Raw genomic sequence first — 21082 nt, 5'->3', positions numbered from 1 at the left:
AAAAAAAAAAAAAAAAGAAAAAAAGAAAAAGAAACCTATTAAAGCAAAATCAAATAAAAACCCAATCCACTTAAAACTACAAATTCTGGGATGAAAGGAACCTGCTGTAATCAAGCTACAACCGTGTTCAGCGTAAGACCCTTCACCCCTGGTCCCTCCCCACTGTTTCTCCATGGGAGCAATTAGCGCCGTCTATGGGGGGCAAGACCCACAGCTTCCTTGCAGGCAAGCAGACTGCAGTCGTGAGCAAGGGGCTCCGCAGGCAAAGGTGCTGCAGCACTCGTTTGACATGCAGTTTGACAAGTAAGTTTTACTTACCTACTGTCTCTGGGATAGCTACTCTTCAAATATTTTGAGAAATGGTTGGAAAGTGATGCTATTCTTGAATCCTTGTTACTAATCTTACATCATTTTGATATGCACTTCCTTTAAAGGCATTTCATTTTCATTTGCCTTCAAAGGCATTTTCATACGATTCCTGGTGGCAAGATGCTTACGGAGCTTTAGAAGAATAGCTCCACCCCAGGGCTGGGTGGCCACATTCCACAGTGGCGCTTCATCAGTACTTCACTGGCCGCAAACAGTGGCTGAAGCAATGCTGCACCCCAGGCAGGGCTCTGTGGCCGGTCGGCATGGCTTCAAACCGTGGCCCTGCCACAGAGTTGCTTTATGACCCAGGTTCATTGCTTCCCCACCCTGGATTCTGCATCTGAGACTGGGAAGAACAGCATTTACTCCCTTCTTAGGTTGTGTGAAGATTAAATTAACTGACAGGGACAAAGTCTTGTGAGCAATCTCTAGCACGGAACGACAACTCGGCAACTGTTGCCTATCATGACCTTCTTGCGGGATCCTCTACAAGGGCTGGGGCGGGAAGGGTGACACTGGCCCTCAAGCTTGAGGAGCTCACAGTCTAGCAGAGTGAGAAGCAAAGGATGAAATACCAGGTGACACTGAGAAAACATCGCATGATGAAGTACGCTCCAGGAGAGGGAGGACGGGCTGGGTGAAGGTGGCTACATAACACGCAGAAAACATCTGCACAGCGTTAACAGTCTCCAGAAGGCAGTCACCATTTAGCACCTAAACATTTTGGAGGTGCTAACAAACAACTCTTCTCCGCGCTTCCTATTGGAAGCCCCCTGGTTTTACTATTTTAACTCTTGGTCACCTCGGCAGACGAACTCACATAGTCCCACCTTCCGGCAAGGGCAGGAGAGGCAAGTTGCCACTGACGGCTGCTCCCACAACTGCTCCAACAGGACGTTTCATAACTTCCTTGTGAGCTCAGCTCTACTCCTACTTGCAGGAGGATGGGAAGTCTGATGATCCAGTGGGATGGCTCTTAGCAAAATGACCTGACCCATAGCTAAACTCAATTCTTAAAAAAGAAAGGGCGGGGTGTGTGGGGGAGCATCAAGTTTTACACAGGCCAACACTTTTATCAAAGGTAATGATTCTGGTCCCACTGCCCCCAAACTATTAGTTTTAAAAACAAAACAGAAATCAAAACAAAAACCAAACGCTTTCTCTACATTACTCACTTCATGACCTTCAAAGTCAGGAGCGCCTACTCTTAATCCCCGGCACTACCTCCTGTACACTGGGTGCTGCCCCAGTGATGTCAGAAAAGGACCTTGGCCTCAATCTCTAAGGCTCCTCTTTCTTACCCATTGCAGAGAGAGCAGAAAGACAGCCAGAGTGCAGGGGTGCCGTAGAACTCTACAGAGCTGAACGTAGCCCAGAACAGAATCTTTAAGAACAAAATGCCTCACAAGCCACAAATCTAAACAAATAAGATCGGCTATACCCTCAGTTCCACAGCCTGCGCAGCAGTGCACAATAAAAACCCCTATGAATTGCCCGTCTCTTTTTTTTTTTTTTTGAGAGGGAGTCTCACTCTTGTCTCCAGGCTGGAGGGCAATGGCACGATCTCAGCTCACTGCAACCTCTGCCTCCCAGGTTTAAGCCATTCTCCTGCCTCAGCCTTAGTAGCTGGAATTACAGGCGAGCGCCGTTACGCCCAGCTAATTTTTGTATTTTTAGTAGAGACAGGGTTTCGCCATGTTGGCCAGGCTAATCTTGAACTCCTGACCTCAAGTGATCCACCGCACCCAGCCACCCATCTCTTATTATCTCTCACCAACATCTCTCCATCAAGGTTGCGTTTGGGCATGACCAGCTTCTTGAACCTGGCTGCTCAACAATCCCTGGTGACTAAGAACTGCACGTCCGTTACCGTCGACTCTGTGGTCAGCATACAAACCAACAGTATCAGAACGACGGGACAGAGTGATGGTAAGCTACAAATGTGTTCATCTTGGTGGGTTATCACGGCCAAAGCAAACATGGATGAAAATAAAAAGCTCTGAATACAGAAAATAACCAAAACATGTGGATAATTACCACAAAGCAATGTTACAAAAAAACCATGACAACTCAAAATATCAAATTTTTTGACTTACTCAAAATTTAACTTAAAATAGGGATTTAAAACTGTAAAAAGTTCCCATCAGTTTAATTCAGAGAACAAAGCATTTGTGTGTGTGCATGTGTGTATACGTGTATATATGTATACATACATATACACATGTATATATATTTTAGAGCCTTGCTCTGTTGCCCAGGCTGGAGCACAGTGGTAGGATCTCTACTCACTGCAACCTCCACAGCCCGGGTTCAAGTGATTCTCCTGCCTCAGCCTCCCAAGTAGCTGGGATTACAGGTGTGCACCACCATGCCCAGCTAATTTTTGTATTTTTAGTAGACATGGGGTTTCGCCATGTGCGCCAGGCTAGTCTCAAACTCCTGATCTCAAGTGATCTGTCCACCTCGGCCTCCCAAAGTGCTAGAATTACAGGTGTGAGCCACCAGGCCCAGCCCAAGATTTTTTAAAAAGAAAGATGCTATTTTCATATGTGTAAAGTCACATTTAAAATAAACTTTAGTTACACTTAAGTTTTAAGTCATTCAGCTTATCAATAATTTTTTTTTTTTTTTAAGTAAAGAAACCAGACCAGGAATGTTAGCTCACACCTGTAATCTCAGCACTTGGGGAGACTGACGTGGGCAGACCACTGAAGACCAAGAGTTCGAGACCAGCCTGGGCAACATGGCAAACCCCCTACAATAACAAAAATTAGCCTGGTGTGGTGGCGCACGCGTCTGTAGTCCTAGCTACGGTGGGTGGACTACTGGAGCCTAGGAGGCAGAGGCTGCAGTGAGCCGAGATGGTGCCACTGCACTCCAGCTTGGGCTACAGTGAGACCCTGTCTCCGGAAAAGAAAAGAGGTTTTTTAAAAAAAAAAAAGAAATTAAGGCAGGCACTAAGCCCTCTCACCTCCCTACTCCCACACAAGTTTTGCTTTACTGGGACAGAAGTTACACTTGAGTAAGGCTGAACTGTCACTTACTTGGCATATGCAAAATCAAACAAAAAAGTAATATGTTTTAAAAAAAATTAAAAAAATCAATAAACTTTTCAAATCATGTAACATGCGCCTAGTTTCAATCTCAAACCATACACATTTTTCCGCATTTCTCAGAGCCGAGTTTCACTTGCTTCATCACCCAGGCCCTGCTTGTCCCAGGGGGCTAGGAATCTCCAAAAGCCCTCAGTGGTCATGCGCCAAACCAGACACTGCCAAGGAGAGATACAGGGTGGGGAGGAGGGAGTAAAAGGTCATGGGGGAGCGAGATGGAGTGAGGTGGACGTTTGACCAGGGGCTTTTAGCAGCTTAAGGTACGGAAGGTGTATTTGGTGCACACATAAATCATTTTTAAGAAGAGGTTAAAGGTTTACAATGTTCAGTAAGATGTATGAACAACAACAAAATGGCCACTATGGCTCTAAATCTGATATAATAATCAAACTTCTAAGACTCGACCAAGTTCTCCATTCAGCTGTGTGGAAGGAAGGCTACACAACTCCTAAACTTTAAGGTGACATGTAAGCTTCATGGAAAGCTGGGGCAGGAGGCACTCCCCAGTTCCCTCCCAGCACCCTAAAACTTTGTGCCTGGGCCAATTTAAGGGTATGATTTCAGGCAAAGACCAAGTTAATACCGGAAGGTTCGAGATTAAAATCTGGCGTAGAGACTTTAAAATGTATCAGCGGAGAAGCAACGACAATACTTCACAGTAAAATTCCAGGATTTCAGAACCTCAGAAAGCGGACCTTAAGAATCAGGGAGCCGGTGCTCTTGTTAAGGGTGGACAAGCCGAGGCAACCAGCTTGCTCGAGAGCGCACCGGCGAGGAAACGCAGAGCCGGATCGGGGGAGCCCCAGGCGCGTCCCCATCCTCCGGGCGACGGTGCCGCGCCGCCCGAGCGCAGGATCTGGACTCGGTTCCCGTCCCCGGCTCCGCCGCGGTCTCCTCGGTTCCGGCCCGGGCAGGAGGCGGCCCGGGCGCGCGCTGGGTTCGGAGGGCCCGGCCGCCCGTGACCTTGGTGACTTACATAAGCCCCGCCGCGGGCCAGGCGCCTCCGCCCACGCCCCGCGGGACAGATCCGCGCACAGAGGACCGCAAGCCCCCGACCCCGGCCCCCGCCCGGCCGGGCCCCCGTCCTCCTGCCCGCCTTCCACCGGCGCGTGGGGCCCGGAGGCCGCGGCCGGGCTGGGCGCTGCCCGCGAGGATCCCGGGGCGTGGCGGGGCGCGGGCCTCACCTTCGGCCACGTCCTCGTCGATGGCCCCCTTGACCTGCGAGAAGCACCACTGGAAGTCGTTGCCGCCCGCGGGGCAGCCGCCGCCTCCGGCTCCTGCAAACACAACGGGGCGGTCAGACCGGCCGCGGCCCCCGCCCGCCCCCGCGGCCCCCGCCGGCCCGCGCAGGCCCCTCACCTGCCATGACAGCCGGCGGCGGGACAGGCGGGGACCGCGGCGGACCGGAGAGACGGCCTCCGCGCCGCTGCAGCCGAGCGCTCAGCCCCGGCCGGCTCCGCCGCCGCCGCCGCCGCCGGGGACGGATTTTTTTTCTTTTTCAAAATGGCGCCCAATGCCCGTCGCCCTGCTCGATGACGTCATCTCCCTCCGCCTCCTCGGACAGGCCGCGGGCGGGGCGGGCCGCGGGGGCTGCCGGGGGCGCCCACTGCGCCTGCGCGAGCCGACCCCGGCCCTGAGCCAAGCGCCGCTCTGCTCTGGGAAGGGGACGCCTGGGCGGCTGCGGAGGGAAGCTAGGGTCGGCGGGCACAGGCGAGCTCCTCGGCCACCCTCAGTGGTCCGGTGTGCGCCCGGCGCTCCCCTGAGGACTAGCGCTGCCCCTACTCTCCGGAACTCCGGCAGGGCCTCGGCTGCAGCCACACTTATCCGCAGAGCGCAGCTGGGCCGGACACGCCTCCCAGTCCGCGTCGGCCAATGGGAGCGTGGGTTCTCCGCGGAACAGCCAATGGAGGGCGCGCTTGGCAGCGGTGGGCGGAGCATGTGGGCCGGTCTCACCTGAGCGCGCGGCACCTGAGCGCGTCCTCCCGCCCACCGCCTGCTGCCAGAAGCCTCGCTCTGTTACTCCGGCTTGAGTGCAGGGGCGCGATCGCGGCTCCCTACACCCTTGACCTGGACTCAATCCATCCTACTGCTTCAGCCTCGGAAGTAGCTGCGAGCTAATTTTTAAATTTTTTGTAGAGACAGGGTTCTCTCTATGTTGCCCAGGCTGGTCTCGAAGTCCTGGGTTCAAGCCATCCTACTGCGTCAGCCTCCTAAGTAGTTGCGAGTACTCTACTTTTTAATTTTTTTTTTTGTAGAGACGGAGATCTCCCTATGTTTCCCAGGCTGGTCTCGAACTCCTGGGCACGAGCCAACCTCCCACCTTAGTTTCTCGACCCTGTCCACCTCCCTGTGGGAGCGCACCGTTGCCCACCAGATGGCTACCTTACGGGTTCTTGGAGCTTCCGGTGCAGTCTTAAGGAAACACAGCTGATCGTTTCTTCATTTGTGGGTGTTTTTCTCTGGCATACTGAGCGATTCGGGTGCTCCTCAACTTACAGTGGGCTACCCTCCCCGCCAATAAGCCCTTCCTACGTCAAAAATGCATCAAATATCCAATCTACCCATTGTAAAGTTGAAACATCTGAAGTCGAGCTATCGTCAGGAGACTGTCCATATGGGATTGATGTCCCGAATCAGAACTTTTTTCAGGAAAGCTACAGTGGGCACTGATCATATTAAGCCATTAAAAGGCAGTCACTGAAAATCAGGAACATTCATCCACTCCACAAATTTTATTTATTAACAGCTCCCACCACGTGTGGCCCCCTTCACAGCCCTGGGTGTGAGGGATGCACAGAACAGATAAATCTCAGCCCTGGTGGAGCTTACCTTTCAGTGGGGGAGACAGACAATAAGGAAGTAAGTATGTGATAAGTCAGGTGGAGCTGGAGAGAGGAAGCTGGGAAGAAGGAAATGTGTATGGGAGAGTTGGAGTCTTGTGCGGGGTGACTGGAGAGGACTCAAGGCGATAAAGGGCAAGCCATGCAGACATCTAGGAAAGCTTGGCCAGGAGGGGAGACCAACGGGAGCCAAGACAGGAGGCGGGGCCATGCCTGGTATGGGTGCAGAGTGAGTGGCGTGGAGGCCAGGGGTGGGAGTCAAGGCAGGGTAGTAAGTGGAGGAGGATGGACAGTGGGCAGGCCGCTTAAGAGCCTTGGACTCAGAGAGAGAGAGGCCCATGAACAGAGGAGACTCGTGTGGGCTTGGGCTTTACCAGAGCCGCTGTGGATGTTCTGCTGAGAATAGCCTGTGGGAATCCAGAGAGGGGAAGCAGGGAGACCAATCAGGTGGCCAACATGGCCTTCCAGGCACAGGGTTGAGGACAGAATGATGAACATGGGGTTGGGTGGTGAGAACCAGTCGGATTTCAGAGACAAGCGCTTCAACCGCAGAGCCCCTGGGATTTGCTGATGGAAAGGATGCAGTGTGCGAGAGAGCTGGGACTTATGTGGTCTGAGCATCGGGAAGGGTGGAGTTTCTGCAGCAGAAGGGCAGGAGAGGCACAGCTGGGTGGTGGTGGATGCAGCCAACCAGAGGTTCGCTGTCACCACATGGAGCTGTCGCACAGACAGACCGGCCTGGAGCACAGGGAATCCCGGGTTGGAGCATCAAGTTGAGGGCACCTACAGGTCATTTCAAGCCAGGAAACTGGCTGAGGTCACCCCAGGAGAGAGGACAGTTGGGGACAGGACCAAGGACAGAGCCCTGCAGGGGTGAGGAGGCTGAGGATGATGGAGACTCCACCTCCAGGACCTACTGAAGACGGAAGGGAGTGGTTCTCTGTGGTGCTGTGTGGTGAGTATGGAGGACCGACCATTTGGTTGTAGCCACTGGGAGGCCATTACTGACCTGGACAGAGCAGTGGCTACGGAATGGACTAGGATCACAGGTTTGCAGAGGGCTCTGGGGAGCTTGGCAGGAGAGGAGCTGGAGGCAGTGAACACCTACTTCTCTGTTGAGGAGAAGAGCAGGAAAATGGGGCTGCAGTCTTCTTTTTAAAATGTAGGTTTAGCCAGTCTGCCCAGGAAGGCACTTGAAAAACTGAGTTAAAGACCAGATCTCTTTTACGTGTTAACTTAAAAACCCCACAGTGTATAAATATGAAAAAACAGGAACTTTATTTCTTTTAGAGGGTTACAGTCGCAAGGTGGCCATCCCCCAGGCCAGGATGGGAGGCAGGCTGTTAGAAGGAGGAGGGTGTGGCAGGAGCTCGGGCTGGGCAGGTTAGCTAAACACACATCATCCACAGGCTCTAGGAGGAGCTGTGGATACGCATGAAGAGGGTCCTGACACGTGCGTATTACGTCACACAGGACCCAATCTCACTTTGGAGCGGGGAGACTCAACAGTTGAATATATTACGACTGTAATCCCAGCACTTTGGGAGGTCAAGGTGGCAGATCACCTGAGGTCAGGAGTTCGAGCTTAGCCTGGCCAGCATGGAGAAACCCCATCTCTACTAAAAACACAAAAAGTAGCCTGGCATGGTCACGCATGTCTGTAGTCCTAGCTACTCAGGAGGCTGAGGTGGGAGAATCGGTTGAACCTGGGAGGCAGAGGTTGCAATGAGTCGAGATCGCGCCATTACACTCCAGCCTGGACAACAGAGCAAGACTCTATCTCAAAAAAAAATTAATTATTTAAAAAATAAAGTAAAAAATAAAAATAAATAATTACTAGGCCCTGTACCTCAAGAGGTCTTTTCAGGACCGGAATGCATGCAGATGTGCAGCCTCTGTAGACTCACCAGAACTAGTCCAAGGTCAGTGGTCTCTTGCCAGGAGAAAGTTACAGTCTGTGTCCAGTGAAAGCTGTGGTTATGGCTGGTGGGGCAGGCCTGGGCTCACTTGGTGGCTGTGGAGCTGCAGTTGTTTAACATTGCGCATCTCGAGGCCAGCGCTTGCTTAGCTGCTGGAGGAGAACACGCGTCGGCAGTGAGAAGGTCCTTTACTCTGTAAGTGCAGGTTTGCGACTGCACCCTCCCCCTGCACGGCTGTAGGTCCTGTTTCTAATTTCTTACAGCTAGTGCTCGACTTACGACCACGGTCGGGACCGCAGACCAGTCGTAACACGATTCGGTCGTAAGTTGAGTAGGCTATATGTACAGTTGAAATGGTGCATGCGGAGATGGTAGTGCTGCCGGAAGCTGGTCCACACTGTCGTACGCCCAGCTGGGCAACGTTTGTGCTGCCAGACGCGGAGCAGTCGTGGCTAGCGATTGTGGTCGTAAAGTCGAATGGTCGTAAGTTGCATAGGTCGTAAGTCGATCAATACCTTCTGGACAAAGATACTGGACACCTTCTCTGGCTTCAAGGTGGACATCTGGTCGGCTGGGGTCACCCTCTACAACATCACCACGGGCCTGTACCCCTTCGAAGGGGACAGCACATACAAGTTGCTTGAGAACATCGGGAAGGGGAACTAGGCGATCCCAGGCGAATGTGGCCCCCCACTCTCCGACCTGCTGAAAGGGATGCTTGAGTATGAGCCGGCCAAGAGGTTCTCCCTACGGCAGATCCGGCAGCACAGCTGGTTCCGGAAGAAACACCCACCCGCTGAGGCGCCAGTGCCCACCCCGCCGAGCCCGGACACCAAGGACCGGTGGCGCAGCATGACCGTGGTGCCGTACCTGGAAGACCTGCACGGAGCCGACGAGGACGAGGACCTCTTTGATATCGAGGACGACACCATCTACACTCAGGACTTCACGGTGCCCGGACAGATCCCAGAAGAGGAGGCCAGTCGGAGCGGACAGAGCCGGGGCCTGCCCAGAGCCGTGTGCATGAACCTCACGGAGACGGCGCAGCTGAGCCCCAAATCCAAGGCGGAGGGCAGGGCCCCCGACCCCGCCCGCAAGGCCTGCTCCGCCAGCAGCAAGATCCGCCGGCTGTCGGCCTGCAAGCAGCAGTGAGGGTGGCCGACTGCAGTCCGTGTCCAGGTGCCCGCGCCAGGCCCTCCCCCCGGAGAGGCGACCGCCGCGCCCCCGGGCCGACCGCGCCCCAGGACCTCAGGGGCCCCTGCAGGGCCGGCGGGAGGACCGCAGGGCCCGGGCGCAGCGTGTCCGCCGCCCGCACCTGCTCGACTTGGCCCCGGGCGGGTGAGGGAGGCGGGAGGCGGCCCCGATGCACTTTGTTGCAGCCTGCCGGCCCCGCCGCGCCCGAGCTCCGCAGACCGGCGCCCTGGAGCCCAGCCTGCCCCGCCAAGCATGCAGCGCCGCCCGGGAGCCGCGGACGCCGCCTCGGTTTTGCTGTTTGCTTGGTTCCATTTTTCTTTCTTTTTTTTTTTAAAGAAAAAATAAAAGGTGGATTTGAAAAAAAAAAAAAAAAAAAAAAAGGTATCTTTGTAGTATCTTTGAAGACCTTGTATCTTACTGCCGCAGAGTCCGTTCTGTCAGTCTTACGGTCTCCAGCTTAACATTAACGCTGGTCTGTTGTGTCTAAACCATAAAAGGGAGGGGGCATCAGGAGGCCTGTCTAACCTCCCATCCCGCCATCATAGCCTCAGTTTTAAGGTTTTCCTGGGGTCCCCTTGGCCACAGCGGGGTTCATTCAGCCGGGATTGCGGGCGTAGGATTTTATTTTTATTTACGTATGTAATTCCTTTAATGTGTGTGAAATATGTCTTTTGAAGTGATGACAAGACAATCAGTTGTAGTTCAGAATGTATTTTCTGGTTAATAAGCTTCCATTAAATTGAACTGTAAACACCAGAGGTAGCCCGCAGAAGTAACATCTCCTTGAAACTGGTGAGCTGCCTCCCCTGTGTCCCACTGAGCACTAGCTGACCAGAAAGAGATTTTTAACCATTCTTTTTCAGATGCTAAAAACTTAAAATAGTTAGCTAAACCACAATTACTTTTGCACAACCTAGTAGTTCAATGAATTTCTGTTTGGATTCTAATTGGTGTTTGCAAGTTTCTGAGTATTGACAGCAATTGTGTATTTTAAAATTCTTTCTTAGATCTCGTAGCTGAATTGGAAATGCTGCTGTGTATGAGAATCTAGCCTGTTGTATTCATACAAGGGAGTACGATTCAGTAACAAACCGGACAGCAGGGGTGAGTCCCAGGAAGATTATGAGAATGAAAGGAGCCACACGCGGAGGTGTGCAGGCTGCATGCGCCCCTTTATTTTACTGCATGCTTAGTCTCGAGTGTCAACGTGGCGAGGGGATAGTATCCAGTTATGTCATCAAATCCAAGCCAAGCACTGCCACGAGGGGGTTCTGTAGACACGGGTAACATCCAGTCAGTTGACTTTGAGAAAAGGAGATTACCGTTGCTGATATGGGTGAGCCTCATCCAGTCAGTCAAAGGCCTTCGGCACAAATACCAAGGTTTCTTGGAGAACAAATCCTGCCTGCTGGCCTGCCCTGCCACCCTCTGCTTTTGGACTTGTCGGCCTTCACAATCGTGTGAGCGAGTCGGTGAAAATAAAGCTCATTCCATGCGCTGTTTCTCTGGAGAACTGAAGTTCTAAAGGAGGTGAAACTGCTCTGCAGTATTTAAGAAACAGCGTGGGGCAAGAGGGGCGGGGGGTTGACTGGAAAGAGCGGGAGGAGCTCCCTGGGGTGATGGACATGTCCCCGGCCTGTGGCAGCCGCGGTTACAGAGCATGCATGGCTGTCAAGCCTCACTGAACTAGACACTTAGAGTGGACCCGTTCTATTCTATGTGAATAATACCTCAATAAAATGGATTTTTAAAAAGCCTAACTTACCATAAGTTTTCTCCAAGCCTATGAAGAACTTTATTTCTTAAGAGTCTGAAAAAAAAATCACACTTGCCCCAAATACCTTTATTTTCAAATTTTTTAATTTATTTATTTATTTTTATTTATTTTTTTTTTTTTTTTTTTTTTTTTTTTTTTTTTTTTGAGATGGAGTCTTGCTCTGTCGCCCAGGCTGGAGTGCAGGGGCACGATCTCGGCTCACTGCAACCTCCACCTCCCAGGTTCAAGGGATTCTCCTGCCTCAGCCTCCTGAGTAGCTGGGATTACAGGTGTGTGCCACCATACCCGGCTAATTTTTATATTTTTAGTGGAGATGGGGTTTCACCATGTTCGCCAGGCTGGTCTCGAACTCCTGACTTCAAGTGATCCGTCTGCCTCAGCCTCCTGAAGTGCTGGGATTACAGGCATGAGCTATGGCATCGGCCTAAAATATTTTTGATTTATTTAGATTTCAACTACTAAATAGTATTCAAAAATACCAAATATGGATTATTTTCAAGTTCAGACTTAGTGGCAATCTCATGGTTACCATGGATGTAGCCTATGGGTAGGATGTGCAATCTTCCCGTGGAAAATCAACCACCTTGCGAAGCTTGCTGGAGTAGAAGGCACCCAGTCTGCCCGGCTGTGGGCTGGCTGGAGGGGCAGCGGCAGGAGGGCCTGCGTGGAAGGTGTGGATAGAGGCCGGGGGCTGGTTTGTGTGTCTGACTTTTGACACATGGCTGCCTCCTACTGCTGGAGCCAGCAAGGCATTAGACGTCTTTCCATCATTCTTTCTTCCTGTCGGAAAAGATCCGATCCTCATATTTTTGTCAAATGCTGAAGGAAGGGAAGAAAGATGGGAAGAAATGAAGGAACAGAGAAAAGGAAGGACGTATGAAGAGAGGGATGACCAAAAGGCTGTGACGAGACCCGCGCTGGGAACTGAGAAGGAAAACCCCACGTAACCTGCTCCTGTCTCCTGGGCCTTGCTTCTCTGGCGTGGGGCGTTTGTCTGTCCCCTCTCTTCCTCTGCACTCCTTCCTTGTTTCAAACAAAACATCTCTACATGCTGTATTGAATGTGGCAGAGAGAACATCAGGGATACAGGAACAAGAGAGATGTGTGCCTGTGTGTGGTCAGCAAAATAAAGCCCTCCAGATGTCCATGCCCCAATCCCCAGAAGCAACCTGTGGCCATGTCACATTGCATGGCAAAAGGGACTTTGCAGATGGGTTCAAAGTTCCGGGATTTGCCGATTATCACGGATCATCCTTGTGGGCCCAGTCTAATTGAGCATTTCAAAGCAGACACTTTCTCCGGCTGCAGTCAGACAGATGCAGCAGAAAGGAGAGTTAGCACGCGTCAGAGCGCAAGAGGGACCTGGCCTGCAGGTGCTGGAAGGGTGTGTGGAAGGCATGAGCAGGAATCTGGGCTGCCTCTGGGAGCCAAGTCCAGCCCCCGACTGAGAGCTGGCACCAGGATGAGAACCTGACCAAACAAACAGCATTCAGACAACTGACTGGCAGAGTCTGGAAGGAGATTCATTCCAAAAGCCTCCAGAAAGGGGTGCGGCCCTGCTGGCACCTTGATTTCAGGCTCCTGCGACCCTAAGCAGAAGACCAGCTAGGCAAACTGCCCGGATTTCTGACCCAAGGAACTGTGAGATAATAAATAGGTGTTGTTGTAAGCCATTAAGCTTGCGGTAACTTGTTATGGCAGCAAAAGAAAGCAGGTTCATGTGTGTACAGAAATACATGCGCTTTCATATCGTCACTGCTCTTGCCATTCCTGCTGTCTTCCAGCCTCAGTGTCTTGTTCAATCCCTGATTCACATTGACATGCTGACGCTGTAGCTGTGTGAGCAGTCGACTACTAATTGCCCCTGCTTTTATACAGCAGGGGCCACCCTCTGAGCAGCTGGCAGGTGCAGGTGTGAAGAGGGGTCGACCTGTGCTCTCAGCGGCACCATGGACATGCCCCAAGTGTCTAGAACAGCACTGAGCACTTCACAGGCACGTCATTTAGTGCTCATGAAGCTCTGTGGGCTGAGTGTTGCCATCCTGTTTTCTCGGATGATGAAACTGAGGCTTAGAGGGGTTAAATCACTTGCTTATGGCTTTACAATCACCGAGAATTGAAGCTCAGTCTAAGGTAAGTTCAAATCTTGAGGCTGGGGCTCTTAACCTTGAGTCTGGATGTCATAAAACATGGAGCAGTGCAGGGGCGTATACTGCACACTCCACCCTTCATGGTGGATTGGAGGGCCGGGCGCACAGGGGGCCTGAGCACTGGCTCTGCCTAGGAAGAACACCCTAATGCAGTGACTGAACCCGCTGGCCACCGCCTCCTGGGATCCTGCTGCACAAGGACAAGAGGATGCCTGTGGTGCGGGATTTCCACCCTGCTCTGTGGCTGACTCCTTCACTGGTGCTGCGGGAACACTAGGTCCTGTGCCGTGGCTGGAGCGGCCGCTCCTGACCCATCATCCTCGGCTTGCAGACTGGCCAGGGGCGCGCGTTGTGGGAACTCCCTAGCCCTTCCTCCCAATGGCCCTCTCTTTCCAGGATTTCCAGTCTTATTCTCCGTGTGTGGCTGCTGCAGGCTCTGCTCTCTCTCCAGGCTCCCATTCCCTTGAATTTCTCCAGGTTGCCCTTGGAGGAGCCTCCCAGCATTTTCTGCCAAGCCCTTCTCTCTGGTTCCCAGCTTCCCTCCACGACCAACCCACTGGGAAGGAACCCCACCTCCCTGGAGTTTGGTGTTCCTGTCCCCCATGTGGAAGGATAAGCCGAGAGTGCCTGGTAGCATGGCCTTGATGCTAACATTGCAAAGGCAGAGGCATGAGTTCCTGAGGTCCTTTCCCAGGTAGCTGGAGGGGACTGGATTTGTGGGGGACCAAACCCTGTCCCCTTTCCTTTCCCTGGACTCCTCCCTTCAGGTACAGCAGCTCCTGTTCTGGGCGTGGCCCTTCGCTTAGAACCAGGTATAAGACATACTCTCGAAGGCCTTCCTGTTCAGTTCAAGATAATGAGCTGGTGTAAGACAGAAAAATGTGGGAGGTCCCTTGCCCTGTGTGCCAGCTCCCGGCCCTGTGTCTCTGGGTTGGATGTCTGAGCACATGCCCAAGAGGACAGCTAGAGGGGCCTCGGAGGAGGAGCCAGCCTGCCAAAAGCAGCCCACCCTGCGGGACTGGGGATACTGGCACCTGTGGTGGCTGAATAAAGGCCCCTCAAGGATGTCCATGTCCTAATCTCTAGGACCTGTGACTGCGGCCTGTGAAACACAGGACTGAGCAGATGTGACTGATGAAGGCTCTTGAGACGGAGAGGATCCTGGGAGACCCGGTGGGCAGGTGGAGTCACAGGGTGGGCAGGAGGGCTGGAGAGGGAGGGGAGGCGACTCAGAACTGGAGGCTGGCGGGCTGGCCACGGCAGGGAGGCAGGCGGCCCCACGGTGGGAGAGGTGAGGGCTGGCTGCTCCCCTGGAGCCTCCAGCAGGCACCAGCCCCGATTTCAGCCCCTTGAGGCTACTTCGATTTTCTGCAGAATCATCCAAGAACATCTGTGCTGTCTTGAGCCACTGAACTTTGGTAACTAGCTAGAGCAGCTGGAGAGAGTGAACATGTGTCCCCAGGGAAGTTGGAGAATGTAGGGGCTGGGGACCCCACAGCCTCTTTAGGAGCCTTGAAGCAGTGGCCTCGGCAGGGGCCCCTGCCCCTCCTCAGGAAGGGGACACAGCTGCAGGGCACCAGGCTGCCCCATGGTGTCCCCGAGGGGCGTGGAGGAGCTTCTGCTCCCCTGTATGGGTGAGGACTGAACTCAGGGTGTCTGTGGGTGTCTGTGTGTGTCTGTGTCCACATGTTTCTCTGTTGGGGCATGTGCCTGTCTCTGTGAGTGTGTCTACTGTGTGTGTCTATATATCTCTCTGTGTGTGTGTCTCTCTGTATCTCTGTCTCTGTGTGTATCTCTGTGTGTCTCTATGTCTGTGTGTGTCTGTCTCTGTGTGTCTCTGTTTCTGTGTGTCTCTGTCTCTGCGTGTCTTTCTCTGTATGTGTCTCTGTGCATGTGTCTGTGTGCACATCTCTGTGTGTCTGTCTCTGTGTGTGTCTGTCTCTGCGTGTGTCTCTGTATGTGCCTGTCTCTGTGTCTTTGTCTCTGTGTGTGTGTCTCTGTGTGTGTCTGTGTCTGTGTGTATCTCTGTCTGTGTTTGTGTGTAACTGTGTCTCTGTCTCTATGTGTGTGTCTCTGTCTGTGTGTCTCTGTGTATGTGTGTGAGTGTGTAGGCCCTGAAGAGGTCTTGTGGTCACCCTGAGGGGCCCCCAGCAGAGGGTGAAGAAGGGTGTTGGCCGAGGGCTGGGACGGTACGTGTGGGTCTGAGAGATGCCGGCATGGCCGCCTGCTGACGGGGAGCCAGAGCCCTCCCCTGCGAGACACCGACAGAGGGAAAGAGGGACAGGGACCCTAAACCTGTGTGTTTATGCAGATCTGACAGGGCGTAGGCTGGACCCGAAGGTGGACCAGGTTGTAGAAGGGCGCCACGGTTGCCGCTGATGTTTGCGGCTGAGACAGGCGGGCACGCCTGCTTTGTTCAGTGGAGAGCTGCTTCGGTGCCTGCTCCCTGAGGCCTCCCAAGTGCCCTGGGCCCGTCAGGGAGCGCAGGAGTGATGCAGGGGCACAGTGACCCCAGGGATGGCTGCAGAAAGAATCGGAAAGACCTGCATGCCCCCCTCCTCCATGCACACATGAGCCTGCGGTACAATCATCCGACCACGAGAGACTTACTTACATGGCTTCAAACAAAGGGGAAGGCAGTGATGACTTCTGAGTGGATGGTACTTTTCCCATGAGGGAGGTGACAGGATCTTAGAGCATGTCTGGGATTTTAGGCAGACCGGGATGTTACTCCAGGCAAGGGAACCCGCGCGTGAACTCAGAGTTGTGAAGACACTAGTATGAATCTAGGGTAAAGGTTGTTGAGATGTTTTTTTTTTTTTCATCATTTTTTCTTTTAGTAAGGGCTTTTACTCAAAAGTGTAGCTTTGAAAATCTCTAGCTTGTTGTGAAAACCAGGAAAGCCAGGGAGCTGCCTCACACTGCACACCACCACGTGAAGCTGTGGGCCTCTGTGTGTTTGCAAACTCTCCATTACCAAGGCTGGAATCAAATGCACCCCTTTAAAATCAGAGCCAACATTTAAAATTAGGAGGATGATGCACGTCCTACTGTGATTCAAGGAGAAAGGACAAGTTCTTAATACAGTAAAACAAAACACAAAAGTAAACAAATCCTTAGAAATCACTAGATATATATATGTGTGTTTATATATATATTTTTATATAATTAGGATTATCATCAACATTTAAATGATTAAAAATAAGGTTGCCACCTTACCTTTTCTTTTCGTAATGGGGTGTTATTTTTTAAGGAGGAAAACCAAAGATTTTACCCAGACTCTGCAGTGTCCCAACTTCAATTCTGTTTTCTGCTGTGCAGTTCCCCACCTTGATGCTGAATACCCGAGTCCCGCCACCAGCTCTGGCTGGCAGGAGGCAGAGCAAGCTTTCATTCTGGTCGTCAAGATGACAGGCCACAAAAGCACAGCTGAGGGAGGAACTGAATTCTTCCCCAGGAAGAAAATACCTTTGCCCACAGTGGGGCTGCAGATCCACAGGCGCCTCTTCCCCGTTTCTTACTGTTTGTTAGCTCGTTTGTTTTGCCCAAAAGCAAGATGGCAATCTTAATCAAAAAGGGAAGCTAGATTTTTAAAATAACTTAAAAAAAACATTTTTATATAAAGCAGCAGAAACATTATCTTCCTCTCTGCAAAAAGAAGTATGTTAACAAGGAGACACAGCGATGTGAATGGGCCGTCCGTCAACTCCTGCCCCACTGGGTACCCCCGACCCAGCTTCACCTCGGCACTGCTCCGTCACCACGTCAGTGTTGTCTGAAGAAGACCCCGCGCCGGTGCTGTCTGAAGAAGACCCCGCGTCGGTGCTGTCTGAAGAAGACCCTTTGGCATCTGCAACTGCTCTTTGACTTCCCTCTTGATTGAGATTTTCCTTTTTGGACCTGGTCCCATGAGGGATAGAATTTTCACTGTTTACAAGCCCGTTTTCTGTGGCCTTTGCTTTGCTGATGGCCTCTCTGATGTTCAAGGCATCCTGCACTCCAGCCTCCTCCTCCAGATTTCACAAGACCATGGGGAGCCTCGAGTCCCCCACGCTGCTCTCCAACAGCCCAAGGTTACTCTCTTCATATCTGGGAAGCGGAGCCTTCTCCTCCGTCTGCTGGTGGTAGTATTCCCGGTTGACAGCGGCACTCCTTACTGCTTTTTCCAAAATCTCTTTCTCACCTAAGCACAATTTGATGGCCATTTTTGCATGAACAGAAAGATCCTGGTTTTTCAAGACGGATTTATCTTCCTCAATAGTTGTTCTATATGTTTTTAAAAGAAGCAAAGCTCCATCTTCAAGAAGTGTCCAAAGTTTGACCTCATTGTCCCAGCTAACAGGAAATTCAGAGTTCCCCACGGTGAAGATTCTATCAACAGCATTGTCTCCCAGCAGGTGTTCTTTCCATTCTTCTTCAGTCATGCAGAACACTCGGAGAAAAGCCAGAAGCTGAGAGAGATGGGCGGCTCCGAAAAATGCAACGCAAAAACACCGGAAGTGGGGATGCCGGCAGGTGCCGAGGCCTCAGTGTTCACGGCGTAGAGTCTGTCCCTTTTACTCACTCCAAGCTTTATTTTCACTGTCATGTGAGTTATTGTCAAAGAAAAAACCACTGTGGATCACAAACTCTGCATTTGATGGAGTGCCATAAAAGTTGTAAATCTGCTCTCCAGCCCGAAAATCCTGCAGAGCCCCACACACGACGGTCATCTTCCAGGTCGTAACCAGTGGTGATCAGGCCGTTGGTGTGGTTGCACATGTCCCATAAAGGGATCAGAGCCAGGGTCACCCGGGAACCGTCCTCGGTGGGAATTTGGTTTTGCCGTGTCATATCAGAAGAGACTGCCCACCTGTAGTCCTCAAAAGTGAAAGAATCCTTCAAGGGCAGTTTGTTGGCATGAAGATGGGTCTGGATGACCTTATAGAAGCAGGCATACTGCTGAGCTGTGTTTTTATACTGGCTGAAGACATCATGTATAGCTTGTGTGGACTGAAGATACCGAATCATCTTCTTCAAAGTAGAGAGGAGTGTCGTATTCACTGGGCAGGGTTTGAATGTAGGGCTGCCAGAAGGAGTTAGGGCTAGCTCGCTCACACAGCAAACGAAAGACCAGTGTGATGTTTCCCATGGCTTGAAGGATTCGGTCTTGAGAATATAAAGGCCCCAACGCTGAATTTTTAGCAGATTCAACAGTCATTAGTAATTTTCGTGGAACCCATAAGAACAATTCTTCAGCCTTGATATCTCTTGTTGCTCTCAAAGCAAAGCCCTCTTCTTTGAAGTTAACCATTTCAAAACCCTTGACAGAAGCCCCATTTTCAGAGGCCCATTTCATCAGATCAGGAAAGTAATCTTCTCTTTTTCCATCAAAAGTAACGGACAGACCTTTTTGCTTCTTCCGTATTTTCTCAACCAGAGTCCGGATCTGCACATACTCTTCCCACTCTTCTCCTGGGCCAGGTGCAGGACTGCTGCATTTCTGCAACAGTTCACTGGTCAGGTTTCCTTCAGTGACACAGTTGCCATAGCACCACTGCCGGATTTCTGAGTTTTTTTTTTTTTTTTTGAGACGGTGTTTTTCTCTTGTTACCCAGGCTGGAGTGCAATGGCGTGATCTCGGCTCACCACAACCTCCGCCTCTTGGGTTCAGGCAATTCTCCTGCCTCAGCCTCCTGAGTAGCTGGGATTACAGGCACGTGCCACCATGCCCAGCTAATTTTTTGTATTTTTTTAGTAGAGACGGGGTTTCACCATGTTGACCAGGATGGTCTCGATCTCTTGACCTCGTGATCCACCCGCCTCGGCCTCCCAAAGTGCTGGGATTACAGGCTTGAGCCACCGCGCCTGGCCGATTTCTGAGTTTTTACTCGACTCTTCTTACCCATGTTCTGACTGCCCGCTTCCCCTAGCGCAGAGGGAATGACGCACTCCGGCCTGGACCCTGCCGTCCGCCTCAACCAACCCCCAGGCGGTGGTGGCGGACCGGAGGGGCGGGATGGCAGCCTGAGACGGCCTTGCCGCCGTGGCCCAACCCCCGTTGAGATGGTTTAAACCAAGACAGTACCCTAATTGCTTTTAATTTTTCAATGAATTATTTTTATTTTGTTTTAGAGACAGAGTTTTGCTCTGTCACCCAGGCTGAAGTGTGGTGGCACAATCATAGCTTCTTGCAGCCTTGAACTCCTGGCCTGAAGTGATCATCCTGCCTCAGCCTCCCAAGTAGCTGGGACTACAGGCGCGTGCCACCACGTCTAGCTAATTTTTGTATTTTTAGCAGAGATGGAGTTTCACGGTGTTGGCCAGGCTGATCTTGAGCTCCTGGCCTCAAGAGATCCGCCTGCCTTGGTCTTCCAAAGTGCTGGGATTACCGCGCCCAGCCTGTTGTTTTGATTTTCAATTACTTAATGATGTATGATGTTCAGTATCTTTTCATATGTTTATTTGCCATGTGTATATCTTCATTTATAAGATTCAGATCTTTTTTCCATTTTAAAATTGGACTGTTTGTGTTCTCATGGTTACATTTTAAGAGTTCTTTGTATGTTTTGGATGCAATATTTTATAAGGTATGTGTTTTGCAAGTTTTTCCCCAGTATGTGACTTTTCTTTTCATTCTTTTCTTTGAGTCGGAGTCTTGCTCTGTCACCCAGGCTGGAGTATAGTGGCATAATCGTGGCTCACTGCAACCTCTGCCTCCTGACTCAGCCTCCTGAGTAGCTGGGATTATAGGCGCGTGCCACCATGCCCAGCTAATTTTTTGTATTTTTAGTAGACATAGGGTTTCACCATGTTCACCAGGATGGCCTCTATCTCTGACCTTGTGATGCACCTGCCTTGGCCTCCCAAAGTGCTGGGATTACAGGCATGAGCCACTGCGCCCGGCCTTCATTCTCTTAACACTATCTTTCTTAGAGCAGAAATATTTAATTTTAATGAAGTACAACTTGTCATATTTTTCTTTTATGGATTATGCTTTTGGTGTTATATCTAAAACTCACCTCCAAACCAAAAGTCACTAAAATATTCTTCTGTATAATCGTGGGGGAGATTTCCAGTTTTGCATTTACATATAGGTCTGTGATCTATTTTACACGTATCGTAGCTAAAGGCCAAGGAGCAGTTAGATCTGTGATCCTATTTATTTATTTATTTTGAAGACAGAGTCTGGCTCTGTTGCCCAGGCTGGAGAGCAGTGGCACAATCTCTGCTCATTGCAACCTCTGCCTCTGGGGCTCAAGTGATTCTTGTGTTACATCCTCCCCAGTAGCTGGGATTACAGGTGTGTGCCACCACACCCGGCTAATTTTTCTCTTGTTAGTAGAAACGGGTTTCACCAAGTTGCCCAGGCTGGGCTTAAATTCCTGCCCTCAAGTGATCTGCCCTCCTCAGCCTTCTAAAGTGCTGGGATTACAGGCGTGAGCCATGGCACCCAGACTGAGGTTTTTTTTTTTTTTTTTTTTTTTTAAGAAATAATTCACAGGTGGGTATAACTTCATTTCAAAAATAAAAATACTAGATTCATGATATTCCAAAATACGGTTTTGTTCTCTAGATTATAAAAATCAGGGCAGCTCTAAGGTACTTGGGAGCCCAAATGTCAGCAGAAGCATAGAATGGAAGGCACATGTGTCTGGTAATTTCCCTCCACTAGGAGCCTATTTGAATTTAAATTATTCACAATAAATGTCAAGTCTTCCCCCATTTATCTGAGTAACTT

General features: G+C 51.3%; 1 protein-coding gene, 2 long non-coding RNA genes and 1 pseudogene across 8 annotated transcripts in view; 2 read left to right on the top strand and 2 right to left on the bottom strand.

The window, feature by feature from the left end:
* PPP2R2D (protein phosphatase 2 regulatory subunit Bdelta) overlaps positions 1-5332 on the bottom strand; it is a 59168-nt gene extending 53836 nt beyond the window's left edge. For 2 of the 6 annotated variants that reach the window (XM_037733144.1, XM_017513546.2), the window contains exons 1-2: positions 4842-4953; positions 4667-4759 (exon numbers count right to left, since the gene is read on the bottom strand). Coding sequence is in view for 3 of the 6 variants with exons in the window: in XM_017513542.2 (XP_017369031.1) it covers positions 4667-4759; positions 4842-4848 (100 nt within the window). In the remaining 3 variants the exon portion in view is untranslated. Of the gene's footprint in view, positions 1-4666; positions 4760-4841 lie in introns of those variants that run through there. The other 4 variants (XM_017513542.2, XM_017513544.2, XM_017513550.2 and 1 more) reach the window with 4 other exon arrangements.
* Positions 5333-9571: 4239 nt separating this feature from the next.
* LOC108292568 lies at positions 9572-9791 on the top strand. The gene is made up of 2 exons (XR_001820318.2): positions 9572-9613; positions 9653-9791. It is a non-coding gene; the product is annotated as an uncharacterized LOC108292568 (long non-coding RNA).
* A 3113-nt stretch (positions 9792-12904) lies between these two features.
* Positions 12905-17047, top strand: LOC119468798. The gene is made up of 3 exons (XR_005197571.1): positions 12905-13345; positions 15526-15529; positions 17021-17047. It is a non-coding gene; the product is annotated as an uncharacterized LOC119468798 (long non-coding RNA).
* A 17-nt stretch (positions 17048-17064) lies between these two features.
* On the bottom strand, positions 17065-19250 carry LOC108292590 (annotated as a pseudogene).
* Between the last annotated feature and the right edge of the window lie 1832 nt (positions 19251-21082).

The sequence above is a fragment of the Cebus imitator genome, unplaced genomic scaffold (genome assembly GCF_001604975.1).
Source record: "Cebus imitator isolate Cc_AM_T3 unplaced genomic scaffold, Cebus_imitator-1.0 Scaffold495, whole genome shotgun sequence".
Classification (NCBI taxonomy): Eukaryota; Metazoa; Chordata; class Mammalia; order Primates; family Cebidae; genus Cebus; species Cebus imitator.
This window is presented reverse-complemented; position numbering and strand designations above follow the sequence as displayed.